This window comes from Chaetodon trifascialis, chromosome 14 (assembly GCF_039877785.1).
Source record: "Chaetodon trifascialis isolate fChaTrf1 chromosome 14, fChaTrf1.hap1, whole genome shotgun sequence".
Lineage (NCBI taxonomy): Eukaryota > Metazoa > Chordata > Actinopteri > Chaetodontiformes > Chaetodontidae > Chaetodon > Chaetodon trifascialis.
In genome coordinates this window covers 23,214,015-23,234,082 of record NC_092069.1, presented here as the reverse complement: position 1 = coordinate 23,234,082, position 20,068 = coordinate 23,214,015, and the positions used below count along the sequence as shown (strand labels likewise).

At 45.1% G+C, this 20,068-nt stretch overlaps 2 protein-coding genes across 2 annotated transcripts; one reads left to right on the top strand and one right to left on the bottom strand.

Moving 5' to 3' along the window:
- Window positions 1–1,198: 1,198 nt before the first annotated feature.
- LOC139342446 (enhancer of rudimentary homolog) lies at window positions 1,199–3,807 on the bottom strand. The gene is made up of 3 exons (XM_070979541.1): window positions 3,701–3,807; window positions 2,843–3,051; window positions 1,199–1,499 (listed from the first exon to the last, which is right to left on the bottom strand). The coding sequence occupies exons 1-3, from the start codon at window positions 3,701–3,703 to the stop codon at window positions 1,397–1,399; spliced, it is 315 nt and encodes a 104-aa protein (XP_070835642.1). The 5' UTR covers window positions 3,704–3,807; the 3' UTR covers window positions 1,199–1,396.
- A 356-nt stretch (window positions 3,808–4,163) lies between these two features.
- Window positions 4,164–14,696, top strand: psen1 (presenilin 1). The gene is made up of 11 exons (XM_070979831.1): window positions 4,164–4,294; window positions 5,552–5,637; window positions 7,336–7,667; window positions 8,464–8,605; window positions 9,655–9,722; window positions 9,861–10,081; window positions 10,860–10,958; window positions 11,148–11,240; window positions 11,327–11,497; window positions 12,358–12,476; window positions 12,689–14,696. Exons 2-11 carry the CDS (start codon window positions 5,602–5,604, stop codon window positions 12,842–12,844), a joined length of 1,437 nt encoding a protein of 478 aa, XP_070835932.1. The 5' UTR covers window positions 4,164–4,294; window positions 5,552–5,601; the 3' UTR covers window positions 12,845–14,696.
- The last annotated feature ends 5,372 nt before the right edge of the window (window positions 14,697–20,068 follow it).

Genomic DNA, 20,068 nt, shown 5'->3' with positions numbered 1-20,068 from the left:
GCTCCGCCAGGCGGCAGACGCCTCAAACGTCCCCGCGCTTCACCGTGGAGCGCCTGCACCCCCGTTACAGATGTGTTTCCTACACTTTATTGATTTTTTTAATCCCCCTCAGTCCAGAAAGTTTTAAATACTTTCAAAGGGAGAGATGTTAAAATCAATATTACGAGATGCGCTAATTTGCCACTGATGTGCCAAAAGGAGGAAATTACACGTGCAAGACTGCAAACTGTCATCCTTAGAAGCAGCTTTCTATACAGTTAGAGAGGGTGAACGAAGGAAAAACGCACAAAAATCAGGAATAAAACAGGTAATTAAAAAATAAACAATCAGAAAAGAAATATTAAAAGGAAAACAGGACAGAAAGAGAGATGGAAAGTTTCATTTAAAAAAAAAAAATTCATTCCCATGTGCACTTCTGCTAAAGCATCTTCACATCTTCAGTAGAACTTCAGCATCAAACATCAGAGAAAGAGGGATGGGAAAAGAAATGAGAAATAGAAAAGCAGGAGTCCATAGAGTCCAAGAGAGAGACAGTGAAGGATGCAAAAGATTAAAAAATACAAGAAAAACCAAAAAGAAAGGAAAAGAGAAAAGTCAGGGCAGCGGGGAAGAAGGGAAATTTCATTTTTAGGTTCACCGAAAAGCCCAGGAAAATATTTTTTCCTGGCAGTTATAAAACATTGCTATTTGCCACAGTATTGAGCAAAAACTGCAAAGTAAATTGACATCGGCAGTAACAGCAAAAACAGAAGGAAAATTTAATTTTTTCTTATTTCCACAAGGGAATCTATTTTTGAAAGTCCAGGAAATTGTAAATATTCTTCCAAAGCACAGATAAAAGAGAAAAAAATCATTACTTCGAGATGGCTTGTTTGCCATAGTATTGAGTGAAAAGGAGGGAGTGATCACTGCAGCAAAGCAGACCGAGGGAGAGGGAGGAAAGAGGCAAACAGCTCTGAAAAAGGACAGAAATAAGAGAGTGAACGCAATGACAGAAAGAACCAAAAGGACAAAAAGGAAATGACAGAAAGGAAACTGCACCAAAATGTCATTTTTTTCAGGTCACCTATTTAAAAAGATGTTTTTTTGCCATGACAGTGGAATTTTCCTTGTGCTGGACTGAAAGGAGAGAAAGAACAAGTGAAAATAAGAAGACGCACGGAGAGGAAACAAACTCAATTCAGAAACTTTCGTTATTGAAAGGAAATCTTTATTAATAAGTCAAACATTACAATACAAAATGCAACGCCCCTCCGTGAGAAAAAAAATTAAAAACTTTGTCAAAAACTTCTCAAAACAACTTTTGAACACAAGCGACAGATAAGAAAATGATATTGATTCCCCTCCCACCACCACCTCCTCTTCCTCCTCCTCCTGCTCCACCAGCTCAGAGGCTTCACTTTGCTGCCTGCTGGGCCTGACGGCGAAGCAGCACGTAGATCTTCTCTTTGATCCAGTCCTTGTTGTACGGCTGATACGTCTGTGTGTCGGCACGATACCTGAAGCAACAGGAAAAACTATGTTCAGTTTTATTTCTTATCATCATGTGTTTGCACATAAAGCAGCTGAAGGACATGCGAGACCTTTTCCCTCTGAGGAAACAACAATCAAATTAGACGCCTTCCCCTCGATTGGACTGTTTGTTTGACCTCCTTTGAGGCCAGCAGTCAAGTTCAGCTACTGGGAGAGAGAAAAGCACCACACCTGTGCAGAGTGGTTGTTTGCATGCACAGGGGCTCGGACCTCCCACTCGAATCACCCAGTTTTACAAAACAGCTGAACTGAAATGATGCAACGGTTGAAATATGAATGAAGCTTCAGATTTTCCCATTTCTCTCGAACGCACCGCAAAGGCTGGAGGCAAACAATCTGCAGAAAGTAAACGATTCATTTCTAAAAGTCAAACTGTCCATCGGAAAACTGCTGAAGGTGTCCTGTAGGGATGCTTCATGAGTGGAATTAATGTTTTGGTGAATTTATGACGGATATGTGAAAATAAAACTTTAGGTTTGGGTGATTTGACTAACATACTGACAATTAACTGAGTCCATTGTCATTTTATTTAGGCAGACCACCAGGAAAAAGACCCTTTTTGAGCAGGGGGAGTTTGTCTCGTCTGGTTTGAAGGGATTCGCGCTCCCTCCCTGCCGACAGCTCACTGCGAGCAACTCCACATGAAGTCACACTCACAGCTTCGGAGGCACTTCTACAGGCAGCGCGTAAACAAACAGGTAAACTGTGAGACACACGAGCCAACATCAACCGCGAGTGGCAAAAAGCTGTTACCATGGACACTGATAAACACACAGCTCGCCCTGCTGTGTTATTTGCCATTTCCCTGCAAATATCTCTAAAATTATGAACTTGAACTGTGTAGGTTTGTTATCATCTTCAAGACTTACGCATGCATAAAACAAACTTCCGCTCCTCACCGTGTGGATTGAGGTGACACATTATAGAGTGAACCCTCCACACAGAGACGCAAACAGGAGGCAGAGACTTTAAAATAATCCATAAGCCCTCATTTTTGGTCATTGCTTTGCTGTCAGTAGATGAATAAACTACATCACAAGAGGAAGCTTCCATAAACAAACTTCTGTTCAAAATTCCTTGTATTTTGGTGGATAAGTTTTGACTAATATGATAAGGAGCACTTTTGCTCTGATACAGCCAACAGTTAATATTTCATATTCAATCCTGTGGGACTTCAATTACAGCACATCCTGTATCTGTACATATCATACTTGCAGCGTCCAACCAAAGTGCTGTATTACACTCATCAGACTGAAAGCTGCCATTATTAAAAATCAATAATGTCACGACGTGTCCTTGTCAAACTTACACCAAACAGCTGAGGTCAGCCAGGTCGTCGATGAAGTCAAACAGCTGGCTGATGTCGTACGTTATCGACGGACTGTTGGGGTTCATTCTCTTTAAATGCTCCTCGTACATCTTACACACACCCTCCATACACTCGTTGACGGATTCATAATCGGCGTACGTCCTTCCCTCTGGCCTCTTGGTGGGCTGCACCAGCAGGATGGTGTGGGACTGAAAAACCAGACACGTGATGTCAGAATGAGGTGCAAATATTCCACTTAATGAAACAATAATCCAGATATGGCACAAATAAATATTTAAAGCTCTGATGGTTAATCAGCTGAGGATGGTCAGTTGTCACAGTGTTTAGGGTCTTATCGAGGAATATGTGCACTAAGCAGTTAACAACAGTTGTTTGTACCAAATTTAGTGTATATTTTCATTTGTAAGACAACAGTCTGCAGCATGAAAATACAGTATTTTTTCGTCATATTTCAGGATTCAAAGAAGTCTTGATAACTCAAAGACCAAACAAACAGACGCACACCTGAGCATGGAGCTCAACATTTATGCAAATTAACTGTTAGCCAACTTTACGCAATAAAAAAAGTGGAGTTAACTAAAAAATGTAGCCTCAGCTAAGCGGCTGGTCAGCCGTAAATCTGATTTATCTGTCCGAGTCAGTCATTGTGGCTCGTTGCAGCTGCTCAAGTGCCAAACGTCCCACATTCATGCTAACGTTAGCACACAGCTTGTAGCCTTGTTAAACAGCTTTTCTGTTAAAAGAAGATGTTAAACCCGACACGCTGATTAGCGTCGTGATGATCTACGCTTGCATACAAACATCTGTACTGTAAGAACTGTATCGCAACGTACTGACCATGATTTCGAAGGGTTTTCAGTTGGTTTTGGTCGATTTTCTTGGCTCCTTGCCTCTTCTTGGACGAGTTGACCTTTGTCACGGCGGCTGTAAACAGCTAAACGCACTAGCGCCACCTTCTGGAGTGGAGTGCGGATAAGACCGGTTACTACGCTATATCGTTTAATTCTTTATTGCTTTCTGTGTTTTGTTGAAAATAGCCCTGTATCCTACATGACTGGACTCATCAGCGACATTGCTTCAGTATAAAGCGTAGTGTTTGTAACGGGTCCGTTTTTGTAATTAATTTTACCCTTGTTGGTTTAAAAGCGAACTTTTGGTGGATATGATCGCACACATACGATTTATGGTTTATTTAAACCACAAATATTATCACAGAATAAACGAAATAACAAAAGCTACAAACAAATCTCAAACGCCGTTTTGATCCTGAACGCTCCCTGAATGCGCGAGAACAGGAAGTAGTTTACACCAGCGGCCGGATGTTCTGTGAGCAGACAGGAACAACAAAGAAGAGAAAGTGCCCGGGCTTTAAACCTACAAGAGAACCCATCTGAACACAAAACCGAGGAAATTAACTGTTGTTCACAGTAGGTAAGTTTAATTCCTTTAAGCTCACTGTTCAGGAACTATGTTTTGTCTGAGCTACGCAAGTTATGTAGCGTTAGCCACCCAGCGCGGCCGCTGCCTCTTCTGCCGTTAGTGCCTGTTCTCACATTATTGGCTAACTAGCCGTTTAGCCATTCGATAAAATACCTCCATGGGTAAAGAAGACAATTAGATGACCTGTCACTAGCTTTAAGATGATGACATGGTACGATAGCGAGAAGTCATATTTAACCATCAGCTGGTCAGTAATAAGTATTATTTACCGGCGTTTAATCAGTAACGTGAACGTTACATTCGCCGGAGGTTATAGTTAAAAATCTCACTGCTGATGATTGTTTGTCATTCTGATGTGTATAGCAGGATCCCAGATTGAATACTTCAGCACCATATTTAACGTTATCAGCACAGTTGCTCTCACATTTTTTAAAAGATAGGTTCAGATATTTTCAAGTCTGTCTGAATGTAATGTCCACATGTACATTAAAAGAGTTGTTGCTGGTCAGTCTATGTAAGTGGCCTTTCCGTGGTGGCCGTGAAGTGATCTCCTTCCAGTGTAAGAGCTGGGAGACAAGACCCACTGTCCCTGACCTGTGCAAAAAAGCATTTGTGTTATATTAGTATGATAGTCTATTAGTCTTCAGCAGCGAGTATCTGACTACAAAACCCCCTCTTTATGTTAATATCCCTCCACCGCAGCTCAGCAAGGAAACACAAAGAGAGAATTTCATGTTGGGAAAAAGCTTCGGCTGGTCTTTAAAATGCACAGAATGAGGACTGTGGGTTGTGCAGAGTTACTCTTGGAAAAGAGCTCTTTACAGGAGGAACGATGACAGCGACCAGTAAGTCTTTGCAGGTATTAGTTTAAGATACTTTTTGGAGTAACTCAAATCTGACATGATTTAAATATCAGCGTATTTCTGGGAATTAAGACAGACCTAAAGACTTAAACAAGACTGAAAATGTAGAATGGTGATCCTGTCGGTATATTTTCTTCTAACTATGCAACTTTTACAATAGAAAAGCTCCAGAATAAGATGCTCTCCCTCTCTGTGTTTTCTCGGCTTTTTAAATCACCATCAAGCCAATTTCAGATCACAGATTTGCCTCTCAGGGCTTTCCAGTCTGTTTGTGACGCCCTCTATCTTTACAGCCTCAGTTTGAGTCACTGTCGTCGCTGATATGCCTTCCTCTTACTCATTTTCTGCCCCTAACATAATACTGTCCCCTCTTTTCTCTCACCAGGGCAAAAGAATTTGGTTTGCATGTGAGGACAAGTGTCTGTCGAGCCAACCATGGCAAACAATGCAGAGGATATTGAACACAATATGGTCAGTATAAAAGAATGCGTCACGGTTGCTCTCACACTTTATCTCTGTCTGTGTTGATGTATTGGGTAATGATTAGCCAACACTTCTAGTTGTGTACAAACCCAGTTTCCTCGTCGAGTCAGTGGTGACAGAGACATGTTTCTTAATCAGTTCATGATGCCAAACTCTGGAGGAGTTTGAGCCGTGTAACTTTGTTTTAATTTGGCCGTTCATGATTGAGTGTGGTTACGTTCTGATAAGGAAAGACTTTGGATCACTGAGGTAAAAACAGTAGGAAGGTGAATGCCAGCGTGCTGCTGTGCTGTCTGCGTTTGCCTCTTGCTGTAAATACACACGGTCCATGGTCCACTTAACAACCCTAAGTGTGTTGTTTACCCCATAATATCTGTGCAGGTGCATTACAGCAGTATTTCTCAGTCTTTGAGAACTACAAAATGTGTCATTTCTGTCCTGAGAGTCACATCATGGTCAGGCCAGTATGGCTCCAAGAGGTTTTGACACACTGCTCCGGCATGACGACCTGAAGTAACGGGTTAATTTAAACCTCTGTAAATTGGATTGATGTCCCTCTTGTGTCGTTGGGACCAACACCGGCCTTATTCCCACGACTGAGAAACAGAGCAGGCTACTGTAGCACACACTGAGATCATTTGTGCCGCAGCCTGTTTGGGAGCTTTCACTATTCACAGCCGTCTCTCAAGAGGCCTCCCGTCTTCATGTCTGCGTACCTGGGGAGATCGCTTCATGTCGGGCCTTGACTCTCTTGGCAGCCTGACAGTTTTAAGTTCACACAGCCTCCTCGACGTGCCTTTTTATTTTGTCCTGACGGAGCAGATCCCCGGGCTGAGTGGGAACGAGCGCAGCGTCGTCGCCCTTGGAGGAACTGGTGTTGCGAGTGTAAATGTGCCAGTTACGCTCAGAAATGCACACACTGATGGCCTGATAACAGTTTGCTGTAGTGCTCGTCCAATCTGGAGGAAGCTTTGCCAATAAAAGCAAATGAAATACTTGAGTTAGAGTGTTTCATCTTGATAAAATGACGGTCTCTTGTTGACATATGTGTTGATCCAAAACTGCCGCAGAGAGATAGAAGAAAGATGGATTTGGACTATTTTTTAAGGAATCTCTGGTTTCTCAAGCTCATACAGCCTTTAAGTGTAGATTTATGGATGGGATTGAAATGGGTATTAAGTCTGTTTTTGAGGTTGCAGACTGTTTCACAAAGCGAGGGCTGCGAGTATCACCAGCATCGTGTTTCACAGATGGTTGTCGCTCGCTGATTGTTTCTTTATGAGTGTTTTTCCTTTTATTAGAAAGTTCACAGCAGAGAGAGACAGGAAACATGAGCAGAAAGAGGGTCGACAAAGACCGAACCAGCACTGGCACAGTTACTTTGTACACTGCATGTACTTTTACTGCGTGTCTGAGATTGTTTCCTCATCAGGGTATCCCAAAATGTCTCCTAGTTTATCACTTGATGAGACTTTATTGGATCACGTCTCGCTGGAAGATTTAATCAACAGCCATGTTCTTGTTGATTCTGAGAAATCCCTGAGCTCCATTTAGAAAGAATGTCATTTTACTGTTTCCAGTCTTTGGGGTGTAACTCAAGTGTTGTCTCCTGTGAGGCAGTTTGTGTATGTGGAGTAAAGTATACTAATAATTTACTAATAATACTTCTTCTCCCACAACCTGCAGGACCAACAGGAGACCAACGTGTCCCCTGAACCCGCCCAGCAGCCACAGGAGGCTGCAGTGACCAGAGCACGGTCCAGAGGAGGCTCTGGAGCTGGAGGAGGAGGAGGAGGTGATGGCGGAAACCGTAGTGGACCAGAGCAGAACGGACAGCCCCCCGCCACTCGTCCTCCACGCGTGGTGGAGGCTGAGGAGGACGAGGACGAAGAACTGACCTTGAAATACGGCGCCAAGCACGTCATCATGCTCTTCGTTCCCGTGACCCTCTGCATGGTTGTTGTCGTGGCAACCATAAAGTCTGTCAGCTTCTACACCCAGAATGACGGCCAGAGATTGTGAGTGTCCTAACTGTCCCAGCGCTCGTTAGATGTTTGAATGAAGTGCAATGAGGCCACACTGCCACTAGGTGGGGTCAATGCAACATGTTTATACACCGCATATCTCAGACCTTTATATTTGAATGTATTACTCACAATACAAGACATTTGAGCGTTGTTACAATACTATTATTAAAAAAAAAACAAATACTGGCTTCCTTTTCGATGTCAGAGGAGCAAAATAGGATTATTTTTTATTCACAACCTGCAAACAATGCTGGTACAGAAGAAGTCACCGAACACACACCGACACATCTGTAAGAGCAGTAATAATAATCAACATTATTATTACTGTTCTTAAATGTTTTCCCCGCCTTGCTTTTAGTGATGTTTGTCATTACTACTTTCTGTACTGCTTCACCTTACCTGTGTTCAGTGGCTGACTGTAGATCTGTGTTCTTTTTATAGTCCTCTCAACACCTTCGACTGATTTTAAACACATGGTACAGAAAAAGTATGGAAGTATTGAGACTTTGACAACCTTGGCTTGAAAGCCAAGACAGTACTGTAATTGAATATCAAGGCAGAGTCTGAATTTGGCTCAGGATGTATAAACCTAACATCTTTTATCTTTATTTAATCCCTCTGAAATAGCAGTAAGCTTAGCTCACTCACGCTGAGGGCACCCAGCTGTAACCAGTCGAAGCTACTGACAGTAGACACAGATACATTCACGTTTCCTTTATTGTATTTATTATTCATTCTGCTCTTTGCTGTTTGACTGACATTTGTGTCCTTGAAATGTCCCCCTCAGGATCTACACCCCGTTCCCTGAAGACACAGACACGGTAGCACAGAGGGCCCTCAACTCCATCCTGAACGCCACCATCATGATCACTGTGATCATCGTCATGACTTTGGTGCTGGTGCTGTTATACAAGTACCGCTGCTACAAGGTACACGCTGCAACTCGCCACGCCGCGCTGCATCACACACGCCGTGGCCTCATTCGCCGCAGACAGCGAGGTCTTCACAGCAGACATTTCAGCTTGCCATAGTAGGGAAGTGTTACTGATGATAATATCACTGCTCACATGCAGTTTAACAAACCTTCTAGTCAATAGGAGTGGTTTGACACGCAGCCAGGGTGTTTTCCTCTTCATCATTAGATCTCAGGTGGAGTAATGATGGACTCCATGTACTAATAAACTGTTCTCACAGGGGATGTTTTGACTTGCCAAGCACAGGTGTACCTACTATTAAAGTGGCTTCATTCCATTTAGGTGTGCCAGTTCCAGCCCCTCGTTCTGTCCCGTTCTTTCTGCATGCTGGCACGCTGTCCTGGCTCACTGGGACACTTCACACAAGCATTGCTGCAGTTTTCACTGATTTTATATGGGTCATGTAGACAGCAGTGTAGCATTTTCTGATGAAGACATGTGGTGTGTTCTGTTTTTAGGAGCACTCATTCAGAATGTGCATCTTAATTGTGGTTTTTACCACAGTTTGCAGCACACGGCCTCTTCCCTTTTCAGCTCTGTGCTTTGTTAACAAACCATCCCTCCAACAGTTTGCAGGGCTGCAGAAGCATGCACAGAAGAACAGCCCACGTTTCTGAAACACACCTGCTTTAAAACACTTAACAGGTTCTTGGATGTGCACAAGTATTGTGAGAAAGTGGTTTAATGAATGACGCAAAGAAGCAACATGGGGAAGATCAACAGGACGTGGCTGTGAAAAGCTGGAATACTTTGTGCATGTAAACGTAGTCGCTGTCAGGGCTTTAAATAACGATTGAATGGTTTAAAGCAGACAGGTGAGACTGAGCACATCAGGTTTTCCAGCAGAACTCTCTGATGCTCATTGTTTTTTCCTCTGTTGTAACCCCACCCGTCCTGGTTGTCCAGGTAGTTTAAAACAAACGCTGCTGACAGGTATTTGCACGTACTGGTTTGTTGAAGCGGTGGTGTTGTTTATGTCTCACGCCTCTGGTTTTCCTCCACAGGTGATCCAAGGCTGGCTCTTCCTCTCCTCCCTCCTCCTGCTCTTCTTCTTCTCCTACATCTACCTCAAGTAAGCCACGCCCCTCCACACTTCTCTCACTTTACAAGGTTTCCACACATTCTCATAAATGTCAAGTCGGCAAAATCTTTACAATGATGGATGGAGGCTTTCCAGGCATTTCTGTCATGTCCCTGCTCTGTCCAACAGAGAGGTTTTCAAGACCTACAACGTGGCCATGGACTATTTCACCCTAGCGATAATAATTTGGAACTTCGGAGTGGTGGGCATGATGTGTATTCACTGGAAAGGACCGCTGCGGCTCCAGCAGGCCTACCTCATCATGATCAGCGCCCTCATGGCCCTGGTTTTCATCAAGTACCTGCCAGAGTGGACCGCCTGGCTCATATTAGCAGTCATATCTGTCTACGGTAAATCCTCCTCCGTCTTTTGCTCTGACCTCTGTGTACTTTGAAGGAAAAAATATATCTTTACTCAACCTTTGAAGAGGTTGTTTTGTGCGCCAGCGGCCCGTCATCTGGTTCCTTTTAGTGTTTGGGAGAAAAGGGAAAATCAGAGATTCTTTCAGTATTTTCTTGAATCATCAAGAGGAAGCCAAACTCGTTCACATGTAAAAAGACGGAATACAACTTTTAACAGAAACACTAATTCCAATGTGTCACAAATGTCGCGATTGGTGGGTTAAGAGGAAGGATGCGTCTCAGAACCATTACACAGATGCTTTAAGGAAACGTGGGTTGAAAGACAAGTTTGTGAGAAAAAGGAAGTCTGAGGGAGACAAAGAACCTTTGATTCCTGTAAGCTGCTTTCTTGCTAATGGGCAGAAGCTAAAGGTTGCTTAAATTGTAAAAGAACGCCAAGAGATCATTTATAGGTCTTTGATTTTTGTCTTAAATTAGGTGCCATTCACAGAAGCTTTCTGGATTTGTCTTACTGTTCAAGGAGCAGTAAATGGTTAATAGACCTTCCGATTGCACGTGAAAGTAAAGAGTTTGGGACTGTTCGTGCTCTCGTTATTCCCGGCGGATCGACTCTCTGCTCTGTCAGAGTGCAGAGTGTATTTTCCCTTCGCTCGCGGTCTTGTTATCACAGATGTGGTGTCGGGGTGCTGGTTTTGCTCTCTCACAGCGTCCTCTGTGTGGTGGCTGCCGTCGCTGATCTGGACTCTTTTCTTCTGTCCTGTCTCAGATCTGTTAGCGGTGCTCTGTCCCAAAGGGCCTCTGAGGATCCTGGTGGAGACGGCTCAGGAGAGGAACGAACCCATCTTTCCAGCCCTCATCTACTCCTGTAAGGCAGGCGCAGACTACAGACGCTTTTGTTAACATTTTGTGATGATGCTTCAGCTCCTCTTCGTCATCGTTACACTTTCTTCCTCATTCTTTCTTGAAAAATAGCCTTTTCTAGGTTTGCTTGGATTCTGCTTGTAACACAAATCTTAACGCTGTTAACATTTTTACTCCATCGCTTCTTCTCCAGCTACAATGGTGTGGCTCGTCAACATGGCCGACACCGACCGGCCGAAAAGGAACTCGACAGAAGGAGCCTCGCCTCAACAAGAAGCTCCAGAAGGTGAGCGGGTGTTTGTCCGGAGTGATCGAGCGAGGTTTAATCTGGTGGTTCGGTTGTTTAGTCTGACTGTCTTCGCTCGTCTGCAGCCGTGGCGTCCCCGGCTCCCTCCACCCTGTCGCAGGACGACGGAGGCTTCACCCCCTCCTGGATCAGCCATCAGGAGCACCAGCTGGGGACGCTTCAATCCACCGAACAGACCAGGCGGGAGATCCAGGAGATGCCCTCCGCTCGTCCCGTTGACGACGACGACGAAGAGAGTGAGTGCTGAGAGCCGTGCACGCCATAGTTGCACAGATGCCATGAATTTTAGCAGATAGTTAACGGACTAATTAGCTCTTTATTTAAGTTCTTGTTGTCAGTGTCGGCCTGTGCAGTTTCCACCTCAAAACCTGAACCGCTTTAATCTGCCTCAGGGTTTAAAGTACGACAGATTCAGATCTGTTTGATGCATTCAGTCATCGTCTCTGTGATCAGTTGGTTGAGCCTTCCATTCAGCTTGATTGCAGTCAGCCCTTTAAAGACATCGTGTCTCCTTTCAGTTCGACAGAGTGATGCGTAATGAGAAATAGATTAATTATTGAAGGATTGTTCAGTAGCTCGGTGCGGAACAAGGTGCGTGCTCTCTCCACGCTGCTGTATCACGCGCTGAGGGGAAACCTGCAGTATGTGCTGCACTACGCTCGCTTCACCTCGCAGCCCTAATATGAGGCGCAGCTCTGTAATTCAAACTGGTGAATTCCCAGATTGTCTGCCTGCCTCCCCTCAGTGTGTAATCATCATCTTTCAGTTCCCTCTTCTCCGAACACATAAAACACTTTGGGAATGTTTTTATGTGTTCCCCTTTCTGTGAAATTAGTGCGTATGTGAAAGCGACCTCCATGTTTGGCTGCAGACCATTTTTAGTCGGAGCAGATTAGGAAGCGATTATTCATGCCAATTGCTAGGTGTCATGTCCGCACTATTCGGGGGCCGCCGCTATTCCTGACATAAAACTTGGGTAAATATGGGGTCGGAGCCCTTGTTTGCACAGTAATTACAGCTGAGAAGAGTTTCCAGGGGGGTTGGAGGGCGTTTGGATTGACTCCACCCTGAGTGCGGTGTCCTCCTGTGTTCTCAGGGGGTGTCAAGCTGGGCCTCGGAGACTTCATCTTCTACAGCATGCTGGTGGGAAAGGCCTCGGCCACGGCGAGCGGCGACTGGAACACCACGCTCGCCTGCTTCGTGGCCATCCTCATCGTGAGTGACCGCAGCTGCTTATTTTGGTGTCAGGCTCGAATCACCGCAGCCTCGTCTCTGCCTCTCAGCACAATGTTCAACCCCGCTTTATGTGAACCGCTTAATTGTATAACGGCCTGTTTTTTCCCCGCCAGAGCTGATTTTGTTTGGTACACAAACTTTCAATGTGCTATTTCCTCCGGGTTTTATTTGGTCTGTCTCTGCGCCCGCAGGGTCTCTGTCTGACTCTGCTGCTGCTCGCCATCTTCAAGAAGGCGCTCCCCGCTCTGCCCATCTCCATCTTCTTCGGCCTGGTCTTCTACTTCGCCACAGACAACCTGGTGCAGCCCTTCATGGACAAGCTGGCGCTGCACCAGTTCTACATTTAGCAGGACGCCGCCCCCCCCTGGACCCTCGCCCACGTAGCCCTCCGGCCAACAACACGAGAGCGGCCCCTTCCCGGCCGGGGAACAAAGGGCGATGCGGGGGCCCTTCCCGCCCCCGCATCCCCTCCTCAGAACTCACGATGACGGGACACAAGTTGTTTTTGTTCCGCCTTTCTTTTCCGGCGCCGCGGGAGGGTTTTCCCCACGACAGCTGTTCTTAAATGTTTTAGTTCTGTTTTAAAGCGTTTCTCGCTCGACTTGGGACCTCGTCCCTCACCCGTCTCGGCCTCGACCCCGAAATCGGTGGGAACATTTTATTTATCCAGGGAGGCTTTAAGAGCTCGTGTGCTCCTTTCCAGCAGCGCCCTGCTTCACATCCACACACATTTCACCTGGGAGCTGCCCAGTCCAACCAGTCTTCTACAGCTGGGGCTTTACAGAAGGTGCCTTGCTCAGGGACACCTCGGCGGTAGCTGTTGAGTGAAGGGAGGCGGTTTCTTTAAATCTCCCTTCAGAGACTTTGATGTTCATTTTTTCCGACTCGTGAGCTGCCACCGCCCCCCCAAACTAAACCCAACGTTAAAAAAGCCTTCATCGAACTAACAGACGCTCTGATGATATTGATAATAGATCGGTAAATGTGTAGTTTGATTGTGTTTGAGCTGTCAGTCACCAGACGTGCTTTCCTCACCGCCGTTAAGAATGGTTCACACGAGAGCGGCTTTCTTTTTTCCACTTTAGATGCACGAACGCCACCAAAGCTCTGACGCCGGAGCGACGAACACCCCGATAGATTCACGCAAAATGGAAGAATTCACCGTCTTGACACGAGTATTATTGTGACACCAACTTTTTCGGCCCTTAAATCACATTCGAAGTCAAAGCCCGCAGAGGGAGGAAAGTTCACGCCCACACCTGAGATTTGCCTGCCATGTCGGTCGTGTGCTGTCAGCCACTGAGCGGCTCTGCTGGAGCAGTCGGAGGTTCAGTGCCTTGCTCAAGGGCGTTTCAGTAGTAGTTGTCGTTATTGTGTTATGTGGGACAGAAATGTGCTTTTCGTTCTCTTCCCTGACTGAGATTTGATTTAGCTTCTCCTTTTTGTTTCTCCAACCTGTCCAGGGATTGTAACCTGTGATCATCTGGTCACAAACTCTGAACCTTTAGGCTACAGCTGCCCTCATGACGCTCGCCTGGTGCTGCCTGGAACTATGCTACATCAAATTATTTCGACTATACACAGATACTGTTGTGTTTTTTTCAACATATGCAGAAGAGAAACTTTGTACTTTTTGAACAAACGGGGTTAAATATTAACAGGGTTCCTACACAGATCAGGAAAATCTGTGTGAAAACAGACACAACTTTAGACAGAAATTCTGTGCATGTGTTGAGGAAAAGAACGCAGAGTGCCGACAAATGAGGGAGTTAAAGATTTCGTTTGATTTGATACTTGAATTTGTGAACATTTTTGGACAACATAACCTCCTGTTAGCATTGTTTGCTTAACTGGCTGTTTAAATCAAGATGAAAACAAAGCAAAAAGTTGAAATGGAGGTGAAGTATTGAGATGTGTATGAACCCAAACTCTGTGGCTTCTCCTGTATGAGAAAACGCTGGCTGATGGAGGACGACGAGCTGCACCGGTCGCTCGTTTTTCAGTTGCTCTCATGCTTGCAGAGAAGAAACCAAGAGGGAACAATGTAGTAGTTTGTTCTGAATCTGTTTTTTCCCCTTCCCTTTTTGTTTTTAGGGAATGTGTTGGGTGACTGGCTTTTTTTTCTGTCCTTCACATGCATATGTGTGTTATGCAAGGTTATTCAATTCAGATTTTGTTTTTTAATAAATAACAAAACTTAAAGTGCTCTTTTCGATCATTGAGTCCGACACGCAGATTCTCACGTCTCGAAGTCTTTGATTTGTATTTTTTGTCAGCGTGTGCCGCCAGCGTGGACCGCAGTATAGCACTTGTGGTGGCAGCGGTGACCGTGTGGTGTTTAAACTGTCAATCAAAATATGGGTGTGTCCAGTACTAGAAGAGCGCAGTAAACCACGTTCACACATCACATGCAGGTACAAGGATACTGGAAACCACTGTGGATGAAAAGAGCAACGCCTGCATGCTTTATTTCAATGCATGTTTTGATGGTCGTTGGCTCACAGTGTTCAGAAATGGTACAGTATGTGCCAGTGGGCTCAGATTCGATGTAAACAGCTGTGGTTGACTGTCCAACCTGCTCAGGGCGAAACAAATGCAACAGAACACAAACAACCTCAGGACAAAGGATTTCACAACATCAGATTTAAAGGGGAACTCTGATTTTGCACGTTAAGGTCAGTTTGAGCCTCCAGAAACAGTCGTATGACGTCTTCTGCGGTTGTGTAGGAAGCTTTGACAGAGCTTGACCCACAATAAAGACTGAATGTCAGGCCTCTCATGTACACCAGCTTCATGGGTGTAAATCTCTGGAGTTCTCACGACGGGTGTTCACAAACTCTGTGCCAAACTACACGCTGTGCTTCCTCCTAGATAGCGTGGCACTGTGCTGGCAAAGACTATCACACACCACAGCATCAATAATACAGAGGTAGCACTCTATCATTTGAAATGTGGTGGAGGAAGATCTACTACTTAAATAAAAACACCAGTAAAACTATGTAAACGTACTCTGTTACCAGTGCGTTCAAACTTCTGCTTAAGTAAAAGAACATGAAAACTATGAGCAGGTAGGCTAGAATCAAAATAAAGTTCTATGTCGTGGGGGGGATGCATAAACTAGAAAACAGCATCATCTTTGCATTTGCCTCCTCACAGAGGTCAAAGGTTGGGGGGGGGGTCCTTCAGCACCATTACAAAACACTGTTGTCTCTCCTGCATCATCTGCGCTGGTTTCCAGTGAGGAAAACCCGGCCGGGAATTGACGCAAAACATTTCTGCAGACGGTGGGAACATTGTGGAAATTCCTCGGCGTGCTGACACTGGCATCCCGCGCTCGCCGTCCCTCGATGCCAACTGGCTGACGGGCCCAGTTGGCACGTTGCCTGGAGCGCTGGACGCATTAGCTGTCACCATGGGGACTGCTTGGCCTCGGTGGCCGGGACAGTGGCACAGTATGGCAGTTTACCCAGAATGTTTAGCCTCATACTGCGACTTACCTAACAAGCCCTGAGCGAGGCCTCACTCTGGCATGTGAATCGAGCAGCTCGGCTGGTGAACGACCACAGAGTTAATTCCATAAGGCTCCTCTTGCATCTATTCCAGACACCTGTTCTGTTCAGATTAGGTTTCACCATGCACTCAAAGCTGTTTGGGCTACTTTCCCAGAAAACACTAAACCTACCTCAGGACTTATTTTTTCCCATTGAAGAAATGTGAATCTTCTGCTTCTGTTTTGTTCCTCCACTTGCAGAAATTATACATTTCTTTATAGGCCTTTAAGCTTGTTCACACACAAGTGGATGAGACTATAGAGTGAACTGAGGTAATCTGTCAATCACTTTCATCCTCTGTGTGGAGGGGACTTAAGCAGCAGACGATGTGGCTGTGTGTCACACTTAATATGCGTTAGAGGTTTCCCAGGATAGCTCTGCTAAGGGGATTACTGTGCAGGGAGGTATATCTGCTCCATGTGAGACATGTAAGACTTCAATAATCGCTCTAGAGAGGCAACAAGTGCACTGACGCTGAACAACAAGGCACAAAGGAGACAAAGCCCGGACTCCAAGAACAACAACCCTGCAAGAGCCGAATCAAACATTTCAGAGATGTCTAAAGACAAGCTGGAGAGCCTGGTGAAGCACATGGAGGAGACGCTGTCTGAGATGGAGCAGCTGAAGCTGCACTGCGGGAAGCAGAGCGAGGAGCTGAGCCAGCTGGTGGTGGAGCTCCGGAGAGAGAACCAGGAGCTGGTGGAGAAGTACAACCAGCTCGCCGCGGAGATGAAGGAGGCCAAGGAGATCATAGAACAGCTACAGGACACGAAGTATGCCTTTAATGCAAAGGAGAGGCAGGCGCAGAAGCTCAGCCGGCAGCTCTGAAGACCTGCCAGGAGGATGGAAGCGTGACTCTAGGTGGATGAAACCTGGGCGTAGTGAAAACAGTCCTGTAGGAAAATAAGACTCGACAAGGCACAAGATTTCTAAACACTGGGCGGGCACGAAGGCTAAAGTGGCCACAGCTGTGTTGTGTAACATATAGATAGTGTGTTTTTTCTGTCTGCACATGTGTACATTTAGGTCTGGAGGGGATGGATGTAAAGCTGAGTAATTTGAACGCTAACTGAAATCCTGTGGCTTCGGGCTCCTTTTAAAGCCACGGCTAGATTTAATGAGCAGGAATCAAAACTGGAGGCCTGTGGATGTGGAAAATGTGGATTTGGTTGAAATGGGGGTTTTGAAAAGTGGGCAAAGATTGTGCATAAGGCTTTGTGCTTATTAGGTTTCTATAATTAAAACAAGAACATGCCGGGAAGCTCGGCTGCGCTGCGCCTGTAAAGACTTTATGTGATAACAGCCACTGGATGTTATTCTTACTCGCCGGGTGACCAGAAGAAGTGGGTGGTCACCTATGTTTGGTCTCTGCACAGTCAAAGTGTTAAAAATACCTGATTATCCCTTCCTGACCTCGACCTTGTGAGATGTGAGACTCGAAGGTGCCTCCCTCCACGCTGGGTCAGAAAAAACAAAAGAAAGAAGCAAATGTGGTTGAATGTGTTTTATTCCTGTCCCCCAATAAAGTATCCTTAATGTCCAGTTTGTTTAAATCCTCAGCAGATCTCTGCTGGAAGCCTTTTTGCATCGTTTTTTTCGGCCAACTGAAGGCTTTAAAGGCTAAGGTTGAGGTTTGATGGGTCTTCATTGAGACTGAATCCAGTATTCCAGTATATCCGGCTTTACAGACTCTTACACATCACACTTAATGCCAGTGGCTGCAAACCAGTGCATGAGGATCAGTTTTGAGCAGCTGAACAAAAGAGTGATTTTTGCTTCTTGGATTTTATTCTTTTTAGGGGTTTTTGGGAGTGGGCTGTTGGTATCAGCCTGACTGTTTCAGGTTCACCTGAAATAGCTGAAAATGGCAAATTTTGACAAAGCTTTGTATCATGCAGTGAAGCCCTCTGATTGGTTCATTTGCAGAGATTTGGCATTTTAAAAGCAGTTCTCGCTTCTCAGTGTGCAAACGTTCCACCAAAACCAAAAGTTCCCCCGATGGTGTTTTTCAGGGGCGCCATCGCTGCACCCTGGTGTTAGCTCCGCCCAAGGCGATTGTGATTGGTTTAAAGAAATAACAGAGTCTTTTTCCTCTTAACAGAATAACGATCAGCCAGATCTTTCTCCAGCGCCGGAGCAAAGTGTGGACGTCATTCTGCAACCCCTCAAAATTATCCCGGGTCCCACTGGGTGGTCCAAACCCACAGGTTGGGAACCAGCTGCAGCAACAAGTCCGATTCTTTCCAGCCTCACCAACTGTAGAATAAGGTGACAGTTGCTCTGCACATCACAGAGTAATAAAACATTAGTGAGTGATGGGTCAGAGGAACAAGTCTGCCCTGATGATGGCGATAGAGGAGAGGTAATCGACAGGGTCGTCCTGCTGGTGTCAGGTGTTGGAGGTCCATTCATATTTGGACAGATTCGCTCACAGACCACATATTGATGAACGAAACACAGATCACATGACCTGCTCTCTGCAGAACACTGCTCAGATGAGCTGCTGAGTGGAGTCCATTCAGTGGCTGCTCTGGAGTTTGCAGATGTTTTCTTTCCGCAGCACTTTTTTCCGTTTTCACTTCAGGGTTCAAAGTTTGTTCTTGACCTGGGAAACAGCTGTTGTCGGACCATCAAAGAGAAACTGAATCAGCTTTAGTTGGTCTCATCTCTTAAACCAGGTTAAGTCTTTCTTCAGGTCAGAAAAACATAAAATAGCCTTTATTTCTGTGAGAAGTTGATGTTTATCCCATTATCTCCAGACTTTTCCAAACACCAGTGCTGGAAAGGAACTAATTCACTCGACTACACTTATGTATGAGTTTGAGGTACTTGAGCTTGAGCTCCACTACATGTTATTTTACTTTTTTATCCACTACAAATTAAGATTTTACATACCAAGCAAATGATCAGCTGATGAATTATGATGTGTTTTATATGAAACTGCCCAGCAGTATATCAAATACAGAAAAACAGACAGCTCCACTTCAACCAGCCATAACATTAAAACGCTGCTCACACGGTTGCGTCAACAGTTTGGCCCTCAGAGGCCATTTTTCTGCCTTGAGTACTTTTATTTTTGATACTTTAAACACATTTTACCAACAACAGTAAGTAAAGGATTGGAGTGCTTCCTCCACCATTGCCTCATACTGGTAATGACAGCAATCTTGTGCACTTAGAGAAAACGCAGTGTGGTGAATATTGCACACGTGCTACAAACCGCTTGGATTACGCCTCATCAGCGGTTTGGAGAAACTGGATGGACACAATCTGTTTTTCAGGAGCTGTGAATAAACAAACAAATGAGGCTTTTCTATGAGAAGGTTAAGCTGGGGCTGCAGGAGGGAACTCATCTTCCTTTTGATGGTCCACTGAACTTAAGTGGTGTTTCGGCTAACACGAGGCTGAGCAGACGTCTAGCTTGCACGTTGTTTTGAACGCTGCTTCCTTTGGAGAGCGTCTGGTTACCTGCGAAGTGCTTTGATTCTAAACATTTATGCTGAAGCCTGTGAGTCACTCTGTCGCGCCTAAACAAGGAAAACGACTCGTCAGTACAGCCAGATAAACAAACGCGGCTTCAGTGTGCTTTCGGTGGCGTGAAAACAGTTTTCCTTTCACATGTGAAGAGTAAACATCTCTCCAGCTGTCCCACACTCCTTCTGAATGTCTCTTTGGCAACAATTTAAAAAAGATCATGGAAGATGAAAACAGTAGAAAGTTAGCTCGAGAAAAGTACACATTATACCCAAAACATATTTTCACATGAGCCCACAATGACATAACTTTTGAGGAGTTTTGGGTTGTTGGGATGTTTTCGAAAAACCTCGCCCCAAAGAGAAGAGATACGACGGGTGAAATCCTTTTGGGACACATAAAGCGGCAGATGTTGATGTGGTCGTGGCGGTTTCCTCTTTAAAACCCAAAATGATCACTTTTCCACGTTGCTTTGATGCAGTTTTAACACGTTCAGGGTGATACAGCAATTACAATGTCAGATTCATGGAGGAGCCTTTGTGTTAC

Bases quoted from the DNA above. Each gene is read 5' to 3' on its own strand.
- LOC139342446 (XM_070979541.1), bottom strand. The intron at 1,500-2,842 runs GTAAGTTTGACA...CTGTTGCTTCAG, and splicing joins GCTGACCTCAGCTGTTTGGT to GTATCGTGCCGACACACAGA.
- psen1 (XM_070979831.1), top strand. From the start codon at position 5,602: ATGGCAAACAATGCAGAGGATATTGAACACAATATG. The intron at 9,723-9,860 runs GTAAGCCACGCC...TCTGTCCAACAG, and splicing joins TTCTCCTACATCTACCTCAA to AGAGGTTTTCAAGACCTACA. The intron at 11,498-12,357 runs GTGAGTGCTGAG...CTGTGTTCTCAG, and splicing joins TGACGACGACGACGAAGAGA to GGGGTGTCAAGCTGGGCCTC.